General features: G+C 35.0%; 2 protein-coding genes across 2 annotated transcripts in view; one reads left to right on the top strand and one right to left on the bottom strand.

Moving 5' to 3' along the window:
* Positions 1–326: 326 nt before the first annotated feature.
* Positions 327–12,323, bottom strand: LOC128983270 (mitochondrial import inner membrane translocase subunit Tim22-like). The gene is made up of 4 exons (XM_054402509.1): positions 11,800–12,323; positions 8,871–9,061; positions 6,455–6,527; positions 327–503 (listed from the first exon to the last, which is right to left on the bottom strand). Exons 1-4 carry the CDS (start codon positions 12,026–12,028, stop codon positions 424–426), a joined length of 573 nt encoding a protein of 190 aa, XP_054258484.1. The 5' UTR covers positions 12,029–12,323; the 3' UTR covers positions 327–423.
* A 3,318-nt stretch (positions 12,324–15,641) lies between these two features.
* LOC129002944 (uncharacterized) overlaps positions 15,642–22,586 on the top strand; it is a 16,212-nt gene continuing 9,267 nt past the window's right edge. Inside the window, exons 1-3 of the mRNA XM_054431083.1 lie at positions 15,642–15,757; positions 19,612–20,120; positions 21,972–22,098. Coding sequence (XP_054287058.1) covers positions 15,749–15,757; positions 19,612–20,120; positions 21,972–22,098 — 645 coding nt within the window. The 5' untranslated portion in view covers positions 15,642–15,748. The remainder of the gene's footprint in view (positions 15,758–19,611; positions 20,121–21,971; positions 22,099–22,586) is intronic.

The raw sequence follows: 22,586 nt of genomic DNA, 5'->3' as shown, positions 1-22,586 counted from the left end.
GCCTTTAAGAAAAGGAAATTTACATCTATAGCTTGACTTTTAAAATATACAACAAAGTAGACGTTTACCAAGATTTTTAAGGAATGCCCTTGTAAACTTTAAATATTTCTTTAATAAGGACTTGTAACAGGAGATACTCATTTGATAAACATTTTAAAGATCACATTTATATTTAAACAATTTTGTATAAAAAATATTTCTATTTTGAAAGCATATGGATTAAAACAAGGATTCCGAGTGGCTATAGTGTAAAATGTTTAGTTTTCTGAAAATACTGGTACTGGTTTAAGCACTTTTCTGAAGAAGTCCAACTAATGAAACAAAACTGCATAATAAACATTTATTTCACTTACTTAGCTATTCAACTTACTAATTACATAAACAGTATAATATACAAAACAATAAAGATTGGCCTAAACAGATTCAACTGTGCATGTAGTAGTCAATGAGTGTAGAGAACGCCGCAAACCCTGCGGCCCCAACAGCACCTGCCTTCACTCCCGCTGGAACAGAAAAACTGTGGAGTCACATCACTTTGCAAAGAAGGCAATTAAGAGTCCTTCGAGGCTAGCGGCCAACTTGGATAATTTCAAACCGCTGCTGAAGAGTTAATTATCATCCAAAAATATTTTTTCAAAAACCAAAGTGATAATAATGTAAATATCTAGTATACTGTGAGAATCTCAAAGTCCAATCTGATTAGAAATGTTTTTTTTTTTTTTTTGAATGTATTTCCAAGGGAGTCTTTGGAAGCCAACGGCCATCTTGGATTTGCCCCCCACAAGAGCAATGCTATTCTTTTTATTTTCAAACAGCAACTGACGAGCTATTAACCACCTCAAAATATTTGTTCGAATACCAAAGTGATTGTAGCCTAATTTAAATATCTAGTATACTGTGAGATTAGAAATTTGCTTTGTAGTTGTTTAATGTTTTATGAGTTAGAACGTCTAGGCTCCAAGGACTCTAAATGGGATGATTGGACACTGAATTGGACATACCATCAATCTATATAGATTTAGAACATTTTATATTGAAAGAAAACAGTTGAATAAGCACCATAGAGTGTGTTGTGCGTGTATTCTTGTTTACTGTTAGTTTCTGAAACATGATTTTAAGTTGGTGTAAATACTCGTATATGCCAGTGGCACAATCTAGAAGGTCAATTCAACTACTATTTTTACTGGATAAAACTTTAAAAAAGGAATGGGATGTCTGTGATGTTAGTTGTCTAAGGCAGGGGTCTCCAACCTACGGCCCACCAGCCACCTATCAGATGATTTCTTGTTTGCTAAATGCTTGCAAGACTATTGTAAAAATATTTTTTTTAGTCGGAAGGCTATTCCACTGATGAAGACTGCGACAACGCCCGTGAGCATATTTCACGCTCTCCACGATACCATAATCGTCTTCCACGATTGTGACACCCGTGAGCTTATCTCGGCAATACAATGATAATTTCCCTTGATTGAGGAAATAATCTGAGCAAATCTTGTGGTATCAGCTATACTATAGTGTAACAGTGGCGTAAATAAGGGGGGTGATCAGGGTGATCAATCACCCCCCAAAGACTAATAAAAAAAAAAAAAATACAAACTAAAAATAAATATCATTTAAATGTTTTTGAATACTGTACTGCTGTTTCAACATAATTACCGTTAAGCGTGTATATGCTGAGAAAATTATTAACTAAAACTTAACTATTTTAAATTTAAATTAACAAAAGGAAAGGAAGTAGCAATATATCTGCAAGCTACAAGTTGTGCGCTTGCGTTCTAGTTAGTCCTGGATTGCCTATGCCGTTGGACTCACACATAAACACTTCCCGATCGTAACACCCCCTACCACCGCGCCGTACCGATGGCGTAGACGCGCAGTGCGCTGTTGACGGGTGGGGGAGGGTTGAGGAGGAGGAGGGGCACGTGTTTCTAAAAATAACTCAGCCCACCCCACCCTGACACCCATGACTCCGTAGTCGTAGTCGTAGTCCGTCCACTCCGTTCCACTGATCAGTGTGTTATTGAGCTGTTATTTAGTAGTCGATATTACAGTGTTTTTAGCGATTGTGCATTAGTTCTGGTTCTGTGTGTTAAGATGTTTAAGTGAAGTGAATCAATTAGCCTATCTGTATTTGTTTAAACCACAATATGTCGGCCAAAAGAAAGGGCCAGTGTCTAATAACGGACCTATTCAAAACCAGAAAATTGGACGACTGTCCCCCTCCTGAACCTCTTAATTCGGTCCAACCTCAACTGTCGTCAATAAGTTCATCACCCTCAGTAAGTACCTCAGACACTGAAACTCAGCACAAAGCATTTAACCGGAATGACATTGGGCTTTATTTGAATAAAAGGGTACATGATGAGGAAAAAGTAAAGCTTATGAATGCATTTTGGCAACCCCCCTCCACCTACAAGTTTCCTGTCTTGGAAAAATTTCAGAAACGAAAATTAAAATTTCAATATGCATGGTTCAGTAAATATCCGTGGTTAGTTTACTCAGAAAAAGAAGAGGGAGCTTTCTGTAGATTTTGTTTTTTATTTTCAAAACATGGAGCAGGAGTAAACAGCCAAGAGCTTGGTTCGTTGGTGAAACATAAATTCACAAACTGGGTAAAAGCCCAAGAAGTTTTTAAGCACCACGCTGAAACCGATTATCACAATGCTTGCATTACTGATTTCAAAAATTTGAAAAAAACCCTGGAAAATAGGTCTTTGGAGGTCGTTAATCAGGTTGATACTGCACGCAATGAAGCGATAATTAAAAATAGACGCAACCTTAAACCTGTGATTGAAACTGTCATATTATGTGGACGGCAAGAGCTTGCCTTGAGAGGTCACAGGGACTCTGGAAAGGTTGGGACGAGTTCTATGTGTACAGAGAAAAATGAAGGGAATTTCAGAGCTCTTTTGAGGTACAGAAGCCAAGGGGATAAAGATTTAAAAGACATGTTGGATGGGAATGGAAAAATTAAATATCTGTCACCTCTGTTACAAAATGAAATTATTTCTTCTTGCAATCATATAATACAGAGTAAACTGGTTGAGGAAGTCAACAATGCAACTTATTTCTCGGTACTGGCAGATGAAACTAGTGACATTTCAAACGTAGAACAAATTTCTTTGTGTGTTCGCTACGTTGCTGTAGAAAACGAAAACCACACCCACACTGTTAAAGAGCAATTTCTGCAGTTCGTACCAACGACTGAGCTTACAGGCAAAGCATTGGCCGGGAAAATTCTAAATAGTTTAGAAAGTTATGGGTTAAATATGAGTGGTTTAAGAGGACAAGGTTATGATGGGGCATCGGCAATGTCTGGTCAATACAATGGTGTAAACAAATTTGTACAAGACAAACACCCTTTGGCTTTGTATGTACACTGCGCGGCCCACTCATTGAATTTAGCCGTAACAAGAGCATGTGAGGTCCGTGAAATAAGCAATTGTCTCGGTACAATAGAAAAATGTTACATATTTTTCAATACGCCCAAAAGGCAAGCTGTCCTCAACGATGTGATTGACAAATCAGAAGTAGACCCAAAAGTAAAAACCTTGAAAAGGTTGTGTGCCACACGTTGGGTGGCAAAGTTTGATGCAGTTCGAGATTTCATGCACATTCTTGATTTTGTCCTTGAGTCCCTAGATATTATTTCATCTTGGAAAGATGGCTCAGGAGCCAACAGCTTGAAGTGGGCTATATTAAATATAGAGTTTTGTGTTGCTGTACACGTTCTTGCACATATATTCGCTTTTGGTATGCCCTTGTGCAAAGAACTGCAGAAGGAAACTTTAGATTTGAAAGAGGCTGTTGTACTGGCCGAGGATATAATATCAGAATTGCATTCCATGCGTACTAATGCTGAGGAAGAGTTCCATGCCGTGTTTAATCAAGTCAAGGCTGTTGCATTGGATGTGGGAATTGACATAAAACTTCCTAGACTGTGTTCAAAACAAAAGAATAGGAGTAATGCTCCAAGTTTATCTAACGACCTCACTGACGTGACTAGCATTGATGCTCAAGTCGAAAGTCATTACAGGATAAACCTATTCCTTCCTTTCGTAGAGTTTTTCATAACCCAGCTTGAAGAAAGATTCAAGAAACACAAAGCTATTTTTGAGGGCTTTCAATGCTTGTTTGATCTTCAACAAAACATTGAAACAAAAACTAAGCTAGACAATTTAGTTCAGTTCTATGCAAACGATGTTTCATCCAACAGTGATGACATTTATGTGGAACTGAAAATGTGGAGGAAAGACATTGACAGAACAAAAAATCACAAAGCTTTGAAGTCCGCTCTTACCAGCCTTGATGCATGTGACAAAACATTGTATCCTTCCATCTACCAGCTTTTGAAAATCCTGAGCACACTGCCTGTAACGACATGTACTCCAGAGAGGTCATTTTCAACATTGAAGAGAATAAAATCATACCTCAGGAACTCTACTGGACAAGTAAGTGGAACTGTAATTTAAAAATTTACTACTTAGGGCGACGTACACTGGACCACTACTAAAACTCGTTGCACGCAACTGATTTAAAAATCATTTCATTTGTATAACTGTCCACTTTATTCAGTTTCGCTGATCGGGGTTAGTGTTTGTTGCTCTATTTTTATGCAATTGCGCATCAAATAGAGCAATCATTTTATGTATCAAATAGCTTGTGCTAGTGTGCGTTAGCCCTTAATTAGCTTTTCATTGACTTCACACCTTAATGCATAGACTTTTAGCTATGTTCAAGCTCATAACAGATGATATATTGTTAATACCTAAAACCATGATTTTGCATATATGACTTTTAATATAATACAATTTAATTTGAAATAATTTTGCATATATTGTAATTTATTTGTCATAAATTGACATTTCTTGATCTCTAGATGTGCCTTTTATGGATTTTAAATGCATACAGCAGGGCTCCCCTCATCAATCTCAAACTCCTCATTCAATTTTTTTTATTCAGCTCATTACTAAAAACGTAAAAACAAAAAACCTATTATTGCTCAGGTAATCCAAAGAACAGTTATACATTTCCTTATCCAAAAAGGAAATTTTTCAATATTTACCCTCATTCAATTAATGTGTTACAGACACGACTGAATGGACTTGCAATGCTGTCAATCCATCGAGAAATTGATGTCACTGTTGACGAGGTCATAGATGACTTTGCTAAGAAACCAAGGAAGATCAATTTTGTTATATAGCTTTGAACAAACATTGTAGATTTTCAATAAATTTGGTGCAATTCTGTTTTGGAAAGTTATTTTTTCAATCCAGCATAATCTATATTCATATCAGTTAATCAGTTATATTTTTCATGTTCATAAGTGCTACAACATAAAACAAAAAAGGCAATAAAGTCGCCAAGATCACACTTTAACCATTTGCGAAAAAAATCAATAATAAAAAAGTTAATTTTTGCGGTCGAATGGCGAGTATCTTAAATCAATGGTATAGGTCGCCGGGTGCCATTTTACCGACAGCTAAAATGGCAAACTGTACTCGCCGAAAAATGGGGAAAAATTTCAAAGTGTATTTCAAGTTTTGAATTCAAGAGTGTATATTTTAAAATTGTTAATCAATTAATTAGCCTATGTGTATTTGTTTTAATCTTGCTGAACAATATGTTGGTCAAAAGAAAGGACCAGTTTTTAATATTGGACATGTTTAAAACCAGGAAATTAGATGACTGTTCTGTTCTCCTGTACATGCAAATGAGCATGTTAATTCTGTTCAACTGTCTTTGGTAAGTTCATATGAACCTCAGAAGAGACAGCCTCAATTGGGTTGATTTTTGGAGTAATTTTGAACATGATTACACCTCTGGAATGCTTAAAAAGGCGAGTTTGGAGTTTTAATTTTTCAAAATTTTCCGGGGGAGGACCCCCGTACCCCCCGCTTTGCTGGGGGGTATTCCATACCCCCCAGACCCCCCGGTTCACACGATGAGTGCAAGCTTGGTGCTCATCCATCCCCCCCCAAAGCCATGTTCTATTTACGCCACTGCCCTGGTAATAATAATTCATTTTCCAAGACTAAGAAAGGAGATCAATATTTGATTCATTCTAAATTCGCAGTGTTTCTCAACCATATAACTTCCAGTTTGGGCTTTGGTTTCAGAAAATAGTTGTAGGTATTTCCAAAACTACAGCATAGGGATATAGAATTATGGATTCTAGAAAAAAGTGATAATTGATTCACACAGCAAAAGAATTTTGTATGGAATACACTGATAAATTTTAAAAGGAGTTATCAACTTGGAAAGAATTAATTAACAAACGGTATTAACACTGTAGTTGTGTTATCATCCCTAAGTTTCCCAGGATATCCAATATCCTAAATTTCCTTGGGTTTTTAGAGCTTTGATTATTTCAAACCACATGCATGTTTTACACAACAACATACAGTTTAATATCGGAGTACTTAGTGTTCCATACAAAATAAATTATACGAACCTCTCAGACCTATTAGACCTCCAGTGACCCCTCCTGCGTAGGTTCCGTTCTTCCAGTCGGATTTGCCTCGGTACTGCACCAACACAATATTATTAAAACAGGTTCAGTCCTAAACTACTAAATACAATAGGTAGATCTCCATTTATATATATATAAATAAAGTGAACAAGGGCCACAGTGAAAGACGATTGTTCTCAATTTCCCTATTCAAGTTTTATCCTGCAATAGGGGTAATATGCAGTTGTGATCACTGCAAAGTGGTAGACGAGTTTGTCCCAATTAGAAGCGATAATGTCAGAGCCATAACTGCAGGATGTGAATGTACAGTAGACTCCCTCTTATCCGGACACCTTTTCACCGGAAATCGGCTTAACTGGACTACACTCGGCAGAAATGACATCTCTTTAACCAGACAATTTTTATCAGCACATCGGATTAACCGGACTAGAACGGCAGGAAGTGGGCGGTACTGAAACGACTGTTCTCGTGGGAAAGATTTGAGACCAGAGATCACAAGTCTAAATACAATGCTCTCCTTAATTTAAGTCAAATATTTGGGTTACACAAAAAGTTTTTGGGGACATCGGTTTAACCCTCCAAGTGTCCATAGTTTAGGCCTTAATGTCCACCTATTTTTGGCGCATTTGCAAGGTTTTATTAAAACGGATCTGAGAAGCTTAAAACAATGTTAATTCTAATGTTCTATATACCATTTTGTTTGGAAAATCATGGGCTTCAATATTATATATAAAACATAAGGAACATTTTTTCAAAAAAAAAAATTTTAGGTAAAAAAAAATATAGCCTAATTTCGAAAATTTTCAAAAAAAAAATAAGTTCGCGCTAAATGAAATTGTATAAATTATAGGCCTATAAATATTTGAAAATAGCCACTTTGTTCTAAATTTTATGAGGATTACAAATATATAATAATATAAGGAAGTATATTTGCAAATAAATAAGTTATGGGCAAAAAACTGATTTCAGTACATAGCGTTTAGCTAAGAATGCATAGCCTAACCATAGCTAGGAATCTGGCTGATAATTTACATCAATATCACTACCTACTTCTTCAGGATCATCAACCAGCACTTCAAAACCACTTAAATCTTCTTATAATGCACCACGTATATCACTACTTTTGATTTTTAACACTAAAACAATGATAAACGTAATAAAACACATCAGTCATCGGTCCGGGGGAACCTAGCTGTTTACAAATACACGCACGTCAGCTGTCTGCTACAATATTTTCGGAACTAAAATGAATATCGCTTAGAGACAGACCTCTGGAGAAAGCTTAGAATATTACGGAAAGAACGATACCTAACTCGATCCAGTTCAATCCGATTCAGTCAGTCATAGAGCCTTCGCCGTAAACGATGTCTGCGTGTCGAAAAATCGACAAGTAACACTACACAAAGTGTGCTGCTTGTCGAATTTTCGTCAAGTAACACTGGGAGGGTTAACCGGAAAACCCGTTATCCGGACTGGCTTTGGTCCTGAGGAGTTCGGATAAGAGGGAGTCTACTGTAGGTGACAACGTTATGTTACAGCGGTTGGACACTTTGCACCACCGAGAGTGAAATGTAAATGATGTTATCAACAACATGACACTTCACATTGTCACTCAAGAACATATTAATCCCGTGCGGGACTTTATGTTACCCTGTATATGAGTTTGAATGGATAGTGTTTTTGGCCTCTGTGGACATTAAAACAAAAAAGTAAATCCGTCCTGGTTCCAGGTCTTACTATGAGACCTTCACTATGCTTACCTACTATAATTAAGTTACAATATAGTATTAATGTATAAAATACATAGGTAGTTTATTTTGTTTTGTTACAGTTATTTTATCTGAAATTTGCCTTAAGGAAGTATTAAGTCATTATTAGTATGAATTACATCTAAGCTTAAATATATTTGTATCATAACAGTTGTTAATGCCGGTACGTTTTTTGTTTTTTTTTTTCCTAGAATGCTAGACACAATCCCAGGATTGTTTTTCACATTACTTAAGACTAGAACTAGGGGTTGCGGCATTATCACTTGGATAAAATCCATTGGTGATTTGGCGGGATTTGAACCTGGACCTCATGGACCAACAGTCCCGCTCTCTAACCACTAGACCAGCTTGTCCCCCTAATGCCAGTATGATGAGGAAAATTAATTAAATAAATCTAGCGCCGTAAACATGAAGTAAAAATTTACTCAATCAGAGTCAAATAATTTTACTATTCAAACATTAGTTCAAGAATGAGCATTTGCACCAGGTAGTTTAACCGATTCATTGGAATAAAAAATGGAATTGTTGTAAAGTTAACTTCTTTAACTACCGTACAAGATAGACAGCAGGCTATGTTTGCTTAGACTATAGGTACAGTACATTTTAAGGAGTATTTCAAAACCACTTACCGACTCAATTGTGCATTCGATAGCAGAGATCATTGCTCCAACCATTGCAAAATTTTTGGCATAGCTTAGCATTGAGCCTTTCATTTCTCGAAGGATTTCTCGAGCACTTTGAGTTTTTAATTCTTGGCCCGGTACAATTGTAGGATTTACACTGGAAGAAAATAGTCCTAAAGCTGCTCCTAAGCCAAATCCTGAAAATTCATTATCACTTTAACAATCTGCAAAATAATAATGCATTTAACAATGGTTTTTTTTTGCTTTTTCATTTTCATTTTATTTCATTCCAACGGCAAAACCATTATAGGCTACATTTCAATACAAGAAAGATGGCTAGGTACGGTACTATTTACATACAGTACTAAAAAAAAAAAATAATGGATACTGAGTGCTAACAAATACATAACATAACAAGCAAATAAATAGTAGTAATAACAAACGATTATTATTTTACTTTCGCTTTTTGTTAAATATGGATTCCTGTATCCAGTTGAAATAGACCTACATAATAAAAGACTTAAAAGGACATACCCTAACCTAAAAAAAAAAATTGAATAGAAAAATTCAAAAAAATTCTGGGGTCAATGGGTTGACCAAGAAAGAAGCTTTCTTCAACCATCTGAGCTCAAGGGACTGTTTATTTGTTTAACTAGGTCTACTTTTGTGTCATTTTTCACTCTTTTTTTGAACACAGAAATTAAATTTTGTCATGAAACATGTTCTCTGTGTACACATACCCACACAGTAAGGATAGATGAAAGTAACCTAATGACCAATTTTAGGTTTTAAAACTCACAATGATTAAAGGGCTGCGAGTAGGCTACCAGCAATTTTTTGGTTGGTCTGTTAGTCAGAGAACTTGCTTCGGGCCGTTAGTTCGGGCCGAAAATAAAATACAATCTAAGCTCTGGTGGTCATTTTACTGTAGGGATGTACGTAAATTTTGAAGCCAAGCTATAATTGAGTGAAAATTTAAAAACGTACGTTTTCATGTCCCTGGCCTTTTACTTCGTAGATACTGGATTTGTAGTTTATTATTATATGTTTTAATATTTTTTGGGACGGGGGCAACATGTTACACACATTTATTTGGTTTTAAATAGGTTCTAGGTATTTTTTTTTGTATTTTTAAAGTCTAGAAATTCACGACCATGACGTGTCCCTAGGATACATTTTCCAACTTTCACGCTGTTTTTAGACTAATTATTCATGCCGAAGTATATAAAGCCATATTTTTATGCCATCAATGGTTATTAAACTTACAAAAAAGGAGCATATTATAATTTTATTGTCATTGCAAACTGACTACCATGACAAAATAAGTCTGTCCCTCGATTTGGCGTCACGACCATTTGGGAAAAATTTTCAACTTTGGAGCACGACAGTGGCAAGCCTGGCGTCGATGGAGTCAGTTGGTTTTAGAGACTAGTTCGGGGTGTACGTCAGGATTGTAGTGCCGGTCGTTTCGAGTTGAAAGGAGGAATTACAAGATTAATAAGGGAAAGATTGTGTTTTTTGTAATTTTGGTGTGTCCATGACCGTACGTAGTCATTCGATGAAGTAGACATGGTGTTAATTTTTGTTTAAGATATTTCAATTGCTAGATTAACCTAGAAGTTCACTTTGTATCCTCGAACATGAGGTGCAGGGCTACCGCCAGAACAGAGCCAAATAACATGTAATTTCACGACCAAAGTTTCACGACCATTGCGGGTTTTTTCACGACCAATCCAGCCTTATGGATTATAGTGTGTTTGGTCGTGACAATAACTTTAATATAATTGTAATTTGAACAGTTTAGTTCAATTGAAACACTTATTTTTATTATAACTAACAGTATAATTGAAGGATTGTTTAGAAAGATTTAGATTATTTCAGAAAATTCACGACCGTACCGCTTGTCCCTGACCATCACGTTTATGATTTCTATCATAAAAATTTCAAAAATTAAAATATTGTCATATTTCAATGTTTTATACACAAAAGAAGCACACCTCTATACAAACATAACGATTTTTCGGGTCTCAGGTAAGTTTTTTCGGAGTTAAACTAACTTAAAAAGATTTTATTGGCTTTTTTTTCAATTTTTTGAGTTTTTTTATTTTTTTTTAGAAAGACCAAATATACCAAAAGCTCAGTGACCTTTTTATTGTATAATGGTCATAAAAGTAAATTAGTTTATAGCAAAACATAGTTATAAAAATAATATTAACTATTTTTAATATTCATTTAAACGTCTGTTATGGTCGTGACAGGATTTTGTGTTTTTCCACTAAAGATGCTCTTTTTTAAAAAAAATACCAAAGATATTGCGTTACCATGGGCATTTTATGAAACTTCAAATTGAAATAAAAATAATAATAAAAGTTTTGAAAAAAGGGGAAAAAATTTGCAAAGTGCTTTTCCTGAAAACGTACGTTTTTAAATTTTCACTCAATTATTTATTATTGAGAGAAGAAAGCAACCGACAGGTGAACTCCTTGTAGGTTAGACTTCACACCAGACCATGAATAGAATAGAATAGAATCTTTTATTGTCGTTAAACATAATACATGTAATAGACAGTGTCACATTTAAAATAGCCTAAATTAAGTCACATTCAACATGTTTGTCAAAATTAACTTACTACTTGAAACACAGAATTGAGTCGTGCAATGACATATTAAAAAACTCATCAACATGGTAGAATGGATTTTCTACAAGCCAGTCAAAAACAGTTTTACTAAAAAGTGCAAGACAGTATGTCTATAAATATAAATTTGCGTCCTTTAAACATCAAAACCTACTCATGTGTTTATTTAATACTTTGTATAGGCTAAAATTAAATTAAAATCGATAGCCTTTTTACATTGGAGTCGGGTAGCAAGGTTTTGCTATCAAATGTAAAAAATATACTTTTTTGCCTTGTTAGTTCTAGGTATGTTCTACTTACCAGCAACACAACTTATTGTGGTTTTAAATGCACAACTTTCAAATGCAGCCTCAATCATTTTTTCTTCATTTGTTTTAATGTAAACAGGACCCATTGATTTGGGTATGATTATATTCTCTCTGTAGCGGTTATTGTTTCCAATGAAATACCTAGCAACACTATCTAAAAAAGGATCGCTATGAAAGATGGTTTCAGCCTCTGAATTGATGTTTCTTTCCACTGAAGACATGATAAGTATAAAGGATTAAATGCAATTATGCAGAACACAATTATGTTTATTTTCTGGACCTTGTTCAACCCAACTAGCCTACAAAGTTCTACCCAAAGAACTAAGTTTAAAGAGACCTCGTGGGAAAGTCGAAGACAAGTTCAACCTCCACAGTACTTTTCAGTTTTCACCAAATAAATCAAAGTAGGCCTATCCTAATTGATTATGACAAAAACCTATCAACATCAACCTAACCTAACTCAAATTCTCCATCACCATACCATACCAAAACCCAAAACGACAAACAAATTAACAAAAACAAACAAGCAGAGCGAGAGCAACAGCAGACGGCAGATGCAGACGGCATAGTAAAGAAGAAAAACTTGAAAAATACTCCCGCCGCAGCAAACTTGCAGACTAAGCGAATTTCCATTTACCAGTATTAGAATTTTATTTAAACGAGCTGTTGGCCCGTCCTACGTACGGGAATCGAGTAGTCAATTAAAACTGAATATGATTCAGAACAGCTAGTTTACAACTTGGTGGCCGATTCACACACACTGGCTTTGAGTCCAGTAGCTACATACAACCTTCCACTGCATAGGCCTACTATCACTTACCGTACGATATACGTGAAATAGACTACGGAGTTGTCCAGGGCAGTACGCTGGGACCATCCCTTTTTTTGATTTACATAAATAATTTAGACAAACTTCCAATCACAGGAAAGCTCTTTTTATTTGCCGACGACACTGCAGTTATATTCAAAGGTAATACTTGGGACCAAACATTCAATGCAGCGCAAACAGATATGTTCCTTATTCAAAAATGGTTCTCCCAAAATATATTATCAATGAATGTTTTGAAAACAAAATATATGCCAATTTTCCTCAGACAAAGTAGTGAGCCTCCCGCCAACCTCAGACTAGTGATGCATGTTTGTGGAGATCTAGGTGTCTCAACCTGTGGTTGTTTACATTTGGAGAGAGTAGATCATTACAAGTACTTGGGAGTGATATTGGATAGTAGGTTAAGATGGGAACCCCATATTGAATATTTGAAGACAAAACTTAGGAAATTAATTTATGTTTTTAGAAACGTACGCGAAATTCTTAACGTTAATGAAATAAAAATGTTATACTATGCATTTGTCCAATCAGTACTTCAATATGGAATTACAGTATGGGGAGGAGCTAGTAGTAATATTTTAAAGCCACTGTTTGTCATACAAAAACTAATTATTAAAATAGCTTTTCAATTCAACAGGCGTTTCCCTACAAATTTATTATTCAAAAACACTCAATTACTTTCGGTGCGTCAACTTTTTATCAAAACTTTACTTGTATATACCTATTCCAATCAAGATTTGATACTGACGCCAATCACACATAACTATCCCACCAGAGGAGCTGTAAATGTAGGTATGCAGGTACCCCGAGTTTTTAAGTCTGCAAACCTTACCAATGCTTTTTATATTGGAAATTTTTTGTATAGGAATATACCATCTGAGATTAGAGATCTACAAGTATCTCTTCCAGTTTATAAACGTTTGGTAAGCAGTTGGCTGTCGGAGATTGGGCTCGATCAGTCTGAGACACTTATCAGTTCAGTATACAGTACCTAACAATAATTAATACACAAGTACACCAAACAATATTTAGCGTACAGATAACAGATATCAGTAACTGCAACTCCATTCACTCGAATACCTTTTACTTAGCATTAACTGTTCCTGTAGCTGTCTCATAGCTTAATTGTAATTTAATTGTAATTTTGATTAATTTAGTTTTAATTTTAAAGAATATTTCTATTTGTAATAGAGCTCGTCCCGCGCACAGGTCTTTTACGGCCTATGCGGGACTATTGTTCGTATTTTGTATATGTATATGTTGTAAATAATTTCTGGAAATAAAACAGATTTTGATTTGATTTTTGATTCCGTACCCAGACATGAATCGGCATACCCACCTTGGCTACTGAAACATCTAGAAAATGATCCTGGCCTCCCGTTCTCATTTATCCCCTGCCATTTCTGGATGACAGGAAGACAGGAATATACCAGTCTGAAGATGACTTTCATTACTTGGTCTTCCAAGTGGTCGTCTACCTTGTAGTACTCCTTGGAATACACTTCTAAAAGTTGAAGTATCTTCTCTCCGACATGCAAAGCCTGCCCAGCCCATCCGAGATCCGAGTCTTTTGGTCTACTTTTGGAATGTAGCCTACCCTTTTATCAAGTTTCTGAATCGTACAGTACTACTGGTATAGTTATGATATGGTATAATTCGATTTTGGTTTCTACTGACACCCTGCAGCTTACTGGTCAGTTTTCTGGAGACCTACTACACCGGTTGACATTTTCATTACGAATAAAATGTGTACTGTATGCAGTCATACTTAAATTCAAACATCTAGGAAAATATGTATCAACACGTAAACCACTTATATTTTCAAGGATTAAGCACTACTTAGACGGATTGCATTTATGACGAAACTTGATTATACATTTAAAATGTTTAGTTCAAAATTACACAATCTCCTGATAACATAGATATTTTACGAGAAAATAAACTGCATTTTAAAGTAAAATAGTGTGTAGGCAAACTCTGACGATCAATATTTTTGTTTACAAACAACTGGTAACATAAACATTTCAATGACAGTTAGAAACCAGCTGTTAGTTAAACCACCACTAAAACGAATTTAACTCGTCCGTCGGCTGCTAGACTTTTTGAAAATTTAAACTTAATTTCTAAAAAACTGAAACCCTAAACTAAAATTATGGCTTCGACATTCCCTAGTTCTCAAAATTATCTTTCTTTCAACACAAAAATCATAAAAATCCGTCAAGTGGTTGATTCAGAATCGTGAAATAAAAAAAACCCTGTTTCGTTTTAATATATAGGATAACAATTGGTTTAACAAGTACCAAGGTTTGCTGCTACAGGGAGGGTAAAGTGTGTTTTAGTAAATAGCTTGGTATAAAATAAATAAATTTCCTAAGTTTGATCAAAATAAACAAGCAAACTACCAAAGTTAAATTATTCTCCATAAGATTAACATAGGAATCAATTTACAATTTTTTGAAATTTCCTCATAACCAGTAACCCTAAAAAGACACTTCTATATACTAAATTATTTGTTTTTTAAGTTCCTTGAAATAGTGTAAAGAGAAATTGGGAAATGTTATGTTTTGAGGGTCAAAAAAGATAAAGCCCAATTTTTACCCGATGAAACCCCCCATAACACCCCGTTCCCATAGTCCGATTATGCTGGCTCGCGAACTCATTCAAGTTTATCACGCCTTAACACCTTCAAGCTAAATTTTATTAAACTCGGACAAAAATTACTGAAGTTATTGCGAGTTTTCGACTATTGGACGACCCCTAGTATAGTAGAATTTTAAAGCATCGAATCAGAAAAATGTGTATCTTAAGCTACACTACAATATTTTAAGCACTATAAAAAGGCAAATAAGAAAAAATTGAAAAATAAAATGAAAAACAAAAACATCAACTCAATCTCCACTCAACTGCACTCAACCAGCATTCAGCATAGCTTGAAAAAAGACAAAACAAGAAGAAGTAGAAGAGTAGTGTAGTGAGTGAAGTGAAGACATGCCGCCGTGCCGCTGCAGATACGTTTTGCGTTCGTTTGTTCGTATTTATCGAATAAAAATTTAAAGTTTGTATTATATTTTTGAAAGTTTTTTGTGTCGACGAACATAAATCAGGTTTAACCATGGCTACGGTAAGTTTCTTCTGAAAAAGCTTTGTTAGCTGTAAATTACTAGGTGATTGTGAACTGGACTTCAAGTTTAGGTTATGCCGCTTGTTTAATCTTGCTTGTCTCTAGACCCCCTATACATTTTGTAATGAAAAATTGACCTAATTAATTGTAGCTAGATATTTGAGGTTTAATATGTATAGCCGTTTATTTATTTTAATTCTATGTTAGGTAATCAGTGTAGGTAACCTAGTTGCTACTGTAACATTCTACATAACTTAGCTGTAAGTTTAGGCTAGGCCTATTATTTCTCTATCCATCTTTCATAATAGGCTCAGGGTCTATAGCATATGTTTTTAAGTACGCTAAGGCGGTTGCACTTTACTTGACGTCCTACACTCATTCGAATGAAAATATCGATCGATATATCGATTAATCGATTGCTTCATTCGATATATCGTTTGGTTAGTTAGGTAAGGTTAACCTAACCTAACTAACCAAACGATATACTATCAAATGAAAATATCAAATCGAAAAAAACAATCAAATGAGTGTAGGACGTCAAGTAAAGTGCAGCTGCTTCTAATTTTGTCGTTTTAATTGTTTATATCTAACACATTTTGATGGATTATGACCATTCTGGCTCAATACCAGTGTAACTTACAGTTAGGCTACCGGTACATTTGTTGGCTGCACTTTAGTTTACGTCCTACACTCATTCCAATGAATATATATCGAATAATATAGGCCTAAGTTTATAAATAGGCTATAGATATTTTCATTCGGTTGAGTGTAGGACGTATAAACTAAAGTGCAGCCCATTTGTTTAGGCCTAGCCATAAGTGGTCAAAACAAGCTATACTATGCCTATCTTTTAAAGGCAAATATTTAAGTAGGTACTGTATTTACACTGGGATATGATGTAATACTTAGGTATATGTCTACTTACAGTATTTTTCGCTGAGTCCAAAAATGCAATCAGTTTTTGTCGGAGAGATTCCTAAGTGGCCGTAGTGGTAGTGGCCGTAAAACGAAGGTTAGGATTACGAATCTAAGGATAATTGAGCGGTACTGAAGGTAATGGTAATAAGGCGTGGTCTGGACGGGTCGGTACTGAGTGAGGAGTGAGGACTGAGTGAGAAGAGAAAACAACTGTTCAGACTTGATCTAATGCGGAATGAAATCAAATCAATTCGTTTTGAAACCAAATAATCAGTTCTTTTTTAGGCATGTGAGGAAGGTAGGTCGGGTTTTATGCGGATTCGTGACTAGGTATTAAGTCCTTTGAAGTTGCAGCCAATCTCAATCTGTGATATAATTTATAGGCCTAGCTACTGTGATATTATTCTGTGTATTAGTTTAGGAAATCTGGAAAACCTCAGAACTAAATTAGAATATTATAGCATGCCATATTGTCTAATTGTCAACTACAATGTAGCCAAAATTAGGATGTAGTTATTTTTTGACAAAATCAATCACAATATTGTATTGGTTAAAGATGGAATAAATGACTATTCAAGAATCCTTTCGGGCTCCGCCCCAGTGGCTCTATAGTTTCCCTTGTTAACCTTATGAGTATTCATATTTAAAGGGAATTGAAGAATTTAGTTAGCTGTTGCAACTAAAAAAGTTAATAGGCTATACAAAAGCATTAAAAAGTTAAGATTTACCAACAGGGTGTAACACTATAGGCGTAATTTTTTTTTGCATTTATGTAAACAGCTAATTTGAACTGAGCAGTAACAAAAAAACTGTTATACACAATGAAAACTGTCAAAGTAGGGTTGTTTACAGTTATATTTTAATGTCATGAATAATTTGTGATATTTTGTGAATTCGTAATTATTTATTTTTCTTTATTGTTTAGGTGAAGTGGTAGAACATTAGACTATGGTAGATGTGTAATACCATTAGTATACCGTCAATTTAAAGAAGCAAATTTTATCAAACTTTGTCCTCTCCCAATGCAAACGCAAAGCTTGAGTATAACTGCAATAAGCATTTTAAACTTATATGCCAACCCCGTACGAAGGACGGGTAGGCCTACTCTGCTAGTAGGCCTATATATTTATTTATGTAGGCTATGTATATTATATATACCGTTTGTGTGTCCGTTAGTGTGATAACATACCCAAATACCCCCGCTGCAGCAAACCTGCCGACTAAGCGAATTTCCATTTGCCTGGATTGATTTTCAATTAATCTATTAATTTAACAATTATGTTTAACGAGTACCTAGGTTAGAGACTACAGGGAAACTAAAAAGCGTGTTTTGGTAATTATCTCAACCTCCGGACCTCACCCGAGATTCAAATTTTTTTTCTCAAAATGTCTGAAAAATTGATTTGATGGAAAATGTCATTGTGTGTAGTCAATTTAACCGGTAGAGCAAGTTGAACAAGAATATCCAAGAATTTGTATGATCCGATGGATTTTTAAGGAGATACGGAAAAGCATCGGAAAATTATGTTAGCACCAAAATGACCAAAACTAGGTTAGGTTGGGTTAGGTTAGGATTGGTAAGGTAAGGTAAGGTTAGGTTGGGTTAGGTTACTAACAATACCCAAGTTATTGATAACCTAACCTAACCCAACCTATCTTTGGTAATTTTGGTCCTAACTAGATTTTCCAACTCTTTTCCGAGCCGTATCGCCGTTAATATCCATCGGATCCTGAAAACTCTTGCATATTCTTGTCCAGCTTGCTCAAACTTACCGGTTAATTTGAGTAAGTACCCACAATGTCATTTCCCGTACAAAAAATTTTTCAGGGTTTTTCCGATTTTCTGGGTAAACGGGTTGTTTCCTAGAAAAGCGACAACCATTTTTGGAATCAAAGTGAAATTTCGGACATTTTGAATCAAAATTTTTGAATTTTAGGTGAGGTACGGAGGTCGATTAAATTGCCTGTCTATGCCTGGAGTATGAAATGAAATAAATAAATTAGCCAAGTTTGATCGCCAACTAACTTGCAACATCATGTAATATTCTCCATAAGAATAACATGGAAATTTTAAATGAACAATTTTTTTATTTTCTCTGTAACCAATCACAGTACAAAAACAATATAGGCCTAGCAAAAATATAGCTGCCTTCAACATTTTGGTTGTGATGAGCAGAAGAGCTGCATGATTATACATTGGTTTTCTTTTGTCTTCATGTACCACATCAAAACTGACAGGGACAGGCCATAGTTTTGATTGGTTACAGAGAAAATTAAAAATTGTTCATTTAAAATTTCCATGTTATTTAACAATATATAACAACCAACATTTTGAAGGCTGCTATACCCTTAAAGCCCTTCACAAAGAAAACCCAAATCAAAACCCTAAAAGCAACCAACTGGTCTTAAGAAATTTTGAATTGGCTCACCAGTTGGTACAGAAAACAAATTTCCCCTCTGGTTCAAATTTATGATAGTAAAAAAAGTGATTCAACTCAGCTGAATTTTAATTTTCTTTTAGGCAGTTTTTTTTAAATCTGTTCTCAATCATATATTCTCAAAATTAAACTATTTGTAAACAGTTCATATTTATTTGTATTGTTATTTTAGTGAATTTCCCATTTAATATTGAATATGTTAGATTTAATATTGATTAAGTCCTTGTCCATACCCCGCTGTAGCTTATTAGCTTATTAGGTATGCCATTGCTGTGTTGATTTTAGCACTGGCTCTAATCCATAATCAACACACATTCACTGTTTATTGAAGCATACCTTCACTCTCTTGTTGTGTGGGCTGGTTAAAGCCACTTTTATAAAAAGTGGATTCAGCTTGGTGGAGGGATACTGTACTTACTGTTTGTTTTATAAAGCAGTGTCGATTAATAAATATTGTTTGCCTGAATTTGTATTTCAATGAAGTGACTTTGTTTGTAGATTCCGAGAGGGTGCTGCTCGCACTGCAAATATAAGGATTGTGAAATGAAAATGCAATACCTCGCTCTAGAAAAAGAGAATATGAGACTTAGAGATGAGATTGATAAAACAAATGCGCAAATAGGATGTCGTGTTCTCAAACTCTCCGACTACTGTTATATGAAGGAAAAGTTAAAATATGACATTGATGAAACAAAAAAACGATTACAAAAAACTGTAAAACAAAAGGACAGTATTTTGAGACAAAAGAACCGTATTTTAAGAGAAAAAGACAACGCAATCCAGAAGAAACTGAAAGAACTGGAATCCTTAAATGCAAAGTGCTTAAGACACAATGCGTTCTGCACCAGTCTTCAAGAAGCAAACTTGAAAATTAACAACTTAGAAGAAGAGAAAAACTTATTAACTTCTGAACTAGACAACATGACAAAGGAACAAAACAAATGGTGTAATAGTGCAAAAGAAAGAGCACAGGTTATTGCAGAATTTTTGAAAGCAAACATGCAAATGTAAGTAAAACATTACCTATGTTATATGTTGTAGTAGACTAAGATTAAAATGAAAGTTCATATGATCATATTAAACATATAGGCCTATATTATTCATTTGAGTTTGATTTTAACATTAAATTCTTATAAAGACCACGTAATCAAAAACTGTAATGTATGGCTGTTGTCCAATTTTGATCACCTTATTTTGAGGGTCTACAGTTTTATTGAAGTTGGTAATAAACGAAATTGATTGCCTTTAGATTCTTTTTCAAATCCAAATATGGGGGACTCTCAAAAACAACAGAATGGCTATTGGAAGTTGGAAATCAGTTAACTTGTTAGTATTTGACAGTTTTCTTAGTAATTTTAATTTAGGCATACTTTATTTGAAGCGTAGATAGTTTTGTCTGTTAGCAGACTTAGTGCAGCTTTGATTCATTTATTGGAATTAAAGATTATACTTCATATATGTACTGTTAACTTATCTTGTTTACTGCAACACACTTATTTGTTGCATTTATAACTACACTATACATATAAGTTAAATGTTTTTATTTGACTATGATGATACAGTAGAACCCCTCATATCCGGCCTTGGTTTTACCGGTCCTCTGTTTATCCGGCCCCTTCCAGGAAGCCAATATCAAAATGTTTTTCTCACAGATTACAGACGTTTAGATGCAAGCACTAGTCTTTCTGACTGCTCAAGTCGTCAAACAATTTGTTCTCAGTATTTATCTGTTTGTTTATGTTTATACATTTATTTGCTGTGTCACTATACTCAATTGAGCTAGTAGGCCTAACCTCTGATCAGTTGGTTGATTATTTCCAAAGCGGGGTTAGTACAGTACATTAATCTTTGTATTTCACAAAATGGATAAGAATGTAAAGTTGAAATGCATGTACCATTTAAGTCCCATAACGATCTTCAAGTCCAATTTATTGTCTTTTTTACCACCATTTAATACCTTTTGTTACCTGGAATCATCATATTTGTACTGTACTTGTTTCATTGCTTAACGACTTTAACCTAAAAATATTTTTTGTCTTTTTACAAACATGTTTATTTTTTTAAATCCCAGAAAAGGCTGGAATGATACTTTTGACTGCATATTTTGATTACCTATTATTATTAGGTATGAATTGTCATTTTCATAGTAGGTTGGTTTATCCGGCCAAATCGTTATCCGGCCATGAGCTTGGTCCCGTCGTGGCCGGATATGAGGGGTTCTACTGTATTACCCAAATCACCCCATTGACCAAGAATTTAACTCTACAAAAATACCATCGGTTTGATCCCTTGTTGGCTTTTTGACCCTGAATAACTATGTGCACAATCGTGCGTTTTTGTGTACGCCAAGCGTATACCTTGACGCAGATGGACGCAAGTAACGCATGCGTCATGGCATGCCCGAAATTATTCCAAAAGAGCTCCATTCCAAAGCGCAAGATGATCCACCAGCCTTTTATTTCTGTGCGTTTTAACTTACAACCGCTTTATATATTTGAAAAATCGTCCAGAGAAAATTTATCACTCCTTAAAATGAAATAAATAAATAAGACAAATTGTGAGTTGTATTAGTACTCCTTTTTCCACATTGTACACCTTGATTTCTTACTTTTGTGAAATTTTCAATAACACTAAATATACCGCACCAATTCCTCCTATCAGAATAGCGTCGTCTTCTCCCAACTAGGAAAGTGAGGCGTGAGTGTGACAGCTATAAGGTATGCCTCAAAGCGCTTGCAATGCCGCATTCGTTGATGCATGTTGAATTGAAAGTTAAAAATAGAAAGGGCACTAGTTTGGAAATAGCTATTAAGAGGATCAGGATTTTACTACATGTTGGTGATGTTTGATTTTTCCAGTGTTGACTATAACAGCTGGAAGGCTACAATGAGTCTATCCGAGGAACTACAAGCAGTGAAGGGTAGTTTAGATGACAATACCGCAGATTTGATGTTTTTGAAACAGTCTTTACAAACGACAAGTGAGGTGAGTTACGAGTTACGACTAACATAATTTGCGACTTCCGAAGGAAATAAAGTCTCAGTCAAAGAATGTTTAATGTCAGATGACTTGAATGATGAAAAGAGCACTTAATACACTGTGTACTGGGAGATCTGTTATGTATTTGTGTTGATTTATAATACTTGATTGACATATCAGGTTAATTGTAAGAAAAGGCCTTATTGATCAGCTTGTGGGCTTCACTCACCTTAATTTGTTAATCTAGGACTCGTCAAAATGTAACACAAGGAAGACACTATCACACAACATACACGCACATTAAAAATCGTCCTTGGATTTACTTCGACGTTACGCAGGACCAAAAATGTCCCCCAAAACGTCGTAAAGGATGATTTTTTATGTGTGTGTATGTAGTGTGATTGTGTCTTCGTTGTGTTACATTTTAACGAGTCCTGGATTAACAAATTAAGGTGAGTGAAGCCCACAAGCTGATCAATATAATAAACCTCGCC

Source organism: Macrosteles quadrilineatus, unplaced genomic scaffold, assembly GCF_028750875.1.
Source record: "Macrosteles quadrilineatus isolate MER2022 unplaced genomic scaffold, UCM_ALF_1.0 Scaffold_1__1_contigs__length_201487025, whole genome shotgun sequence".
Lineage (NCBI taxonomy): Eukaryota > Metazoa > Arthropoda > Insecta > Hemiptera > Cicadellidae > Macrosteles > Macrosteles quadrilineatus.
The sequence above is the reverse complement of the archived record's forward strand: the minus strand, read 5'-3'. Positions and strand labels throughout refer to the sequence as shown.

Excerpts from the sequence above, each read along its gene's own strand:
- LOC128983270 (XM_054402509.1), bottom strand. The coding sequence starts at position 12,028 with ATGTCTTCAGTGGAAAGAAACATCAATTCAGAGGCTGAAACCATCTTT. Across the intron at positions 9,062-11,799 it reads CACAATAAGTTGTGTTGCTG|GATTTGGCTTAGGAGCAGCT; the intron begins GTAAGTAGAACA and ends ATGAATTTTCAG. Across the intron at positions 6,528-8,870 it reads TCGAATGCACAATTGAGTCG|TACCGAGGCAAATCCGACTG; the intron begins GTAAGTGGTTTT and ends GTGTTGGTGCAG.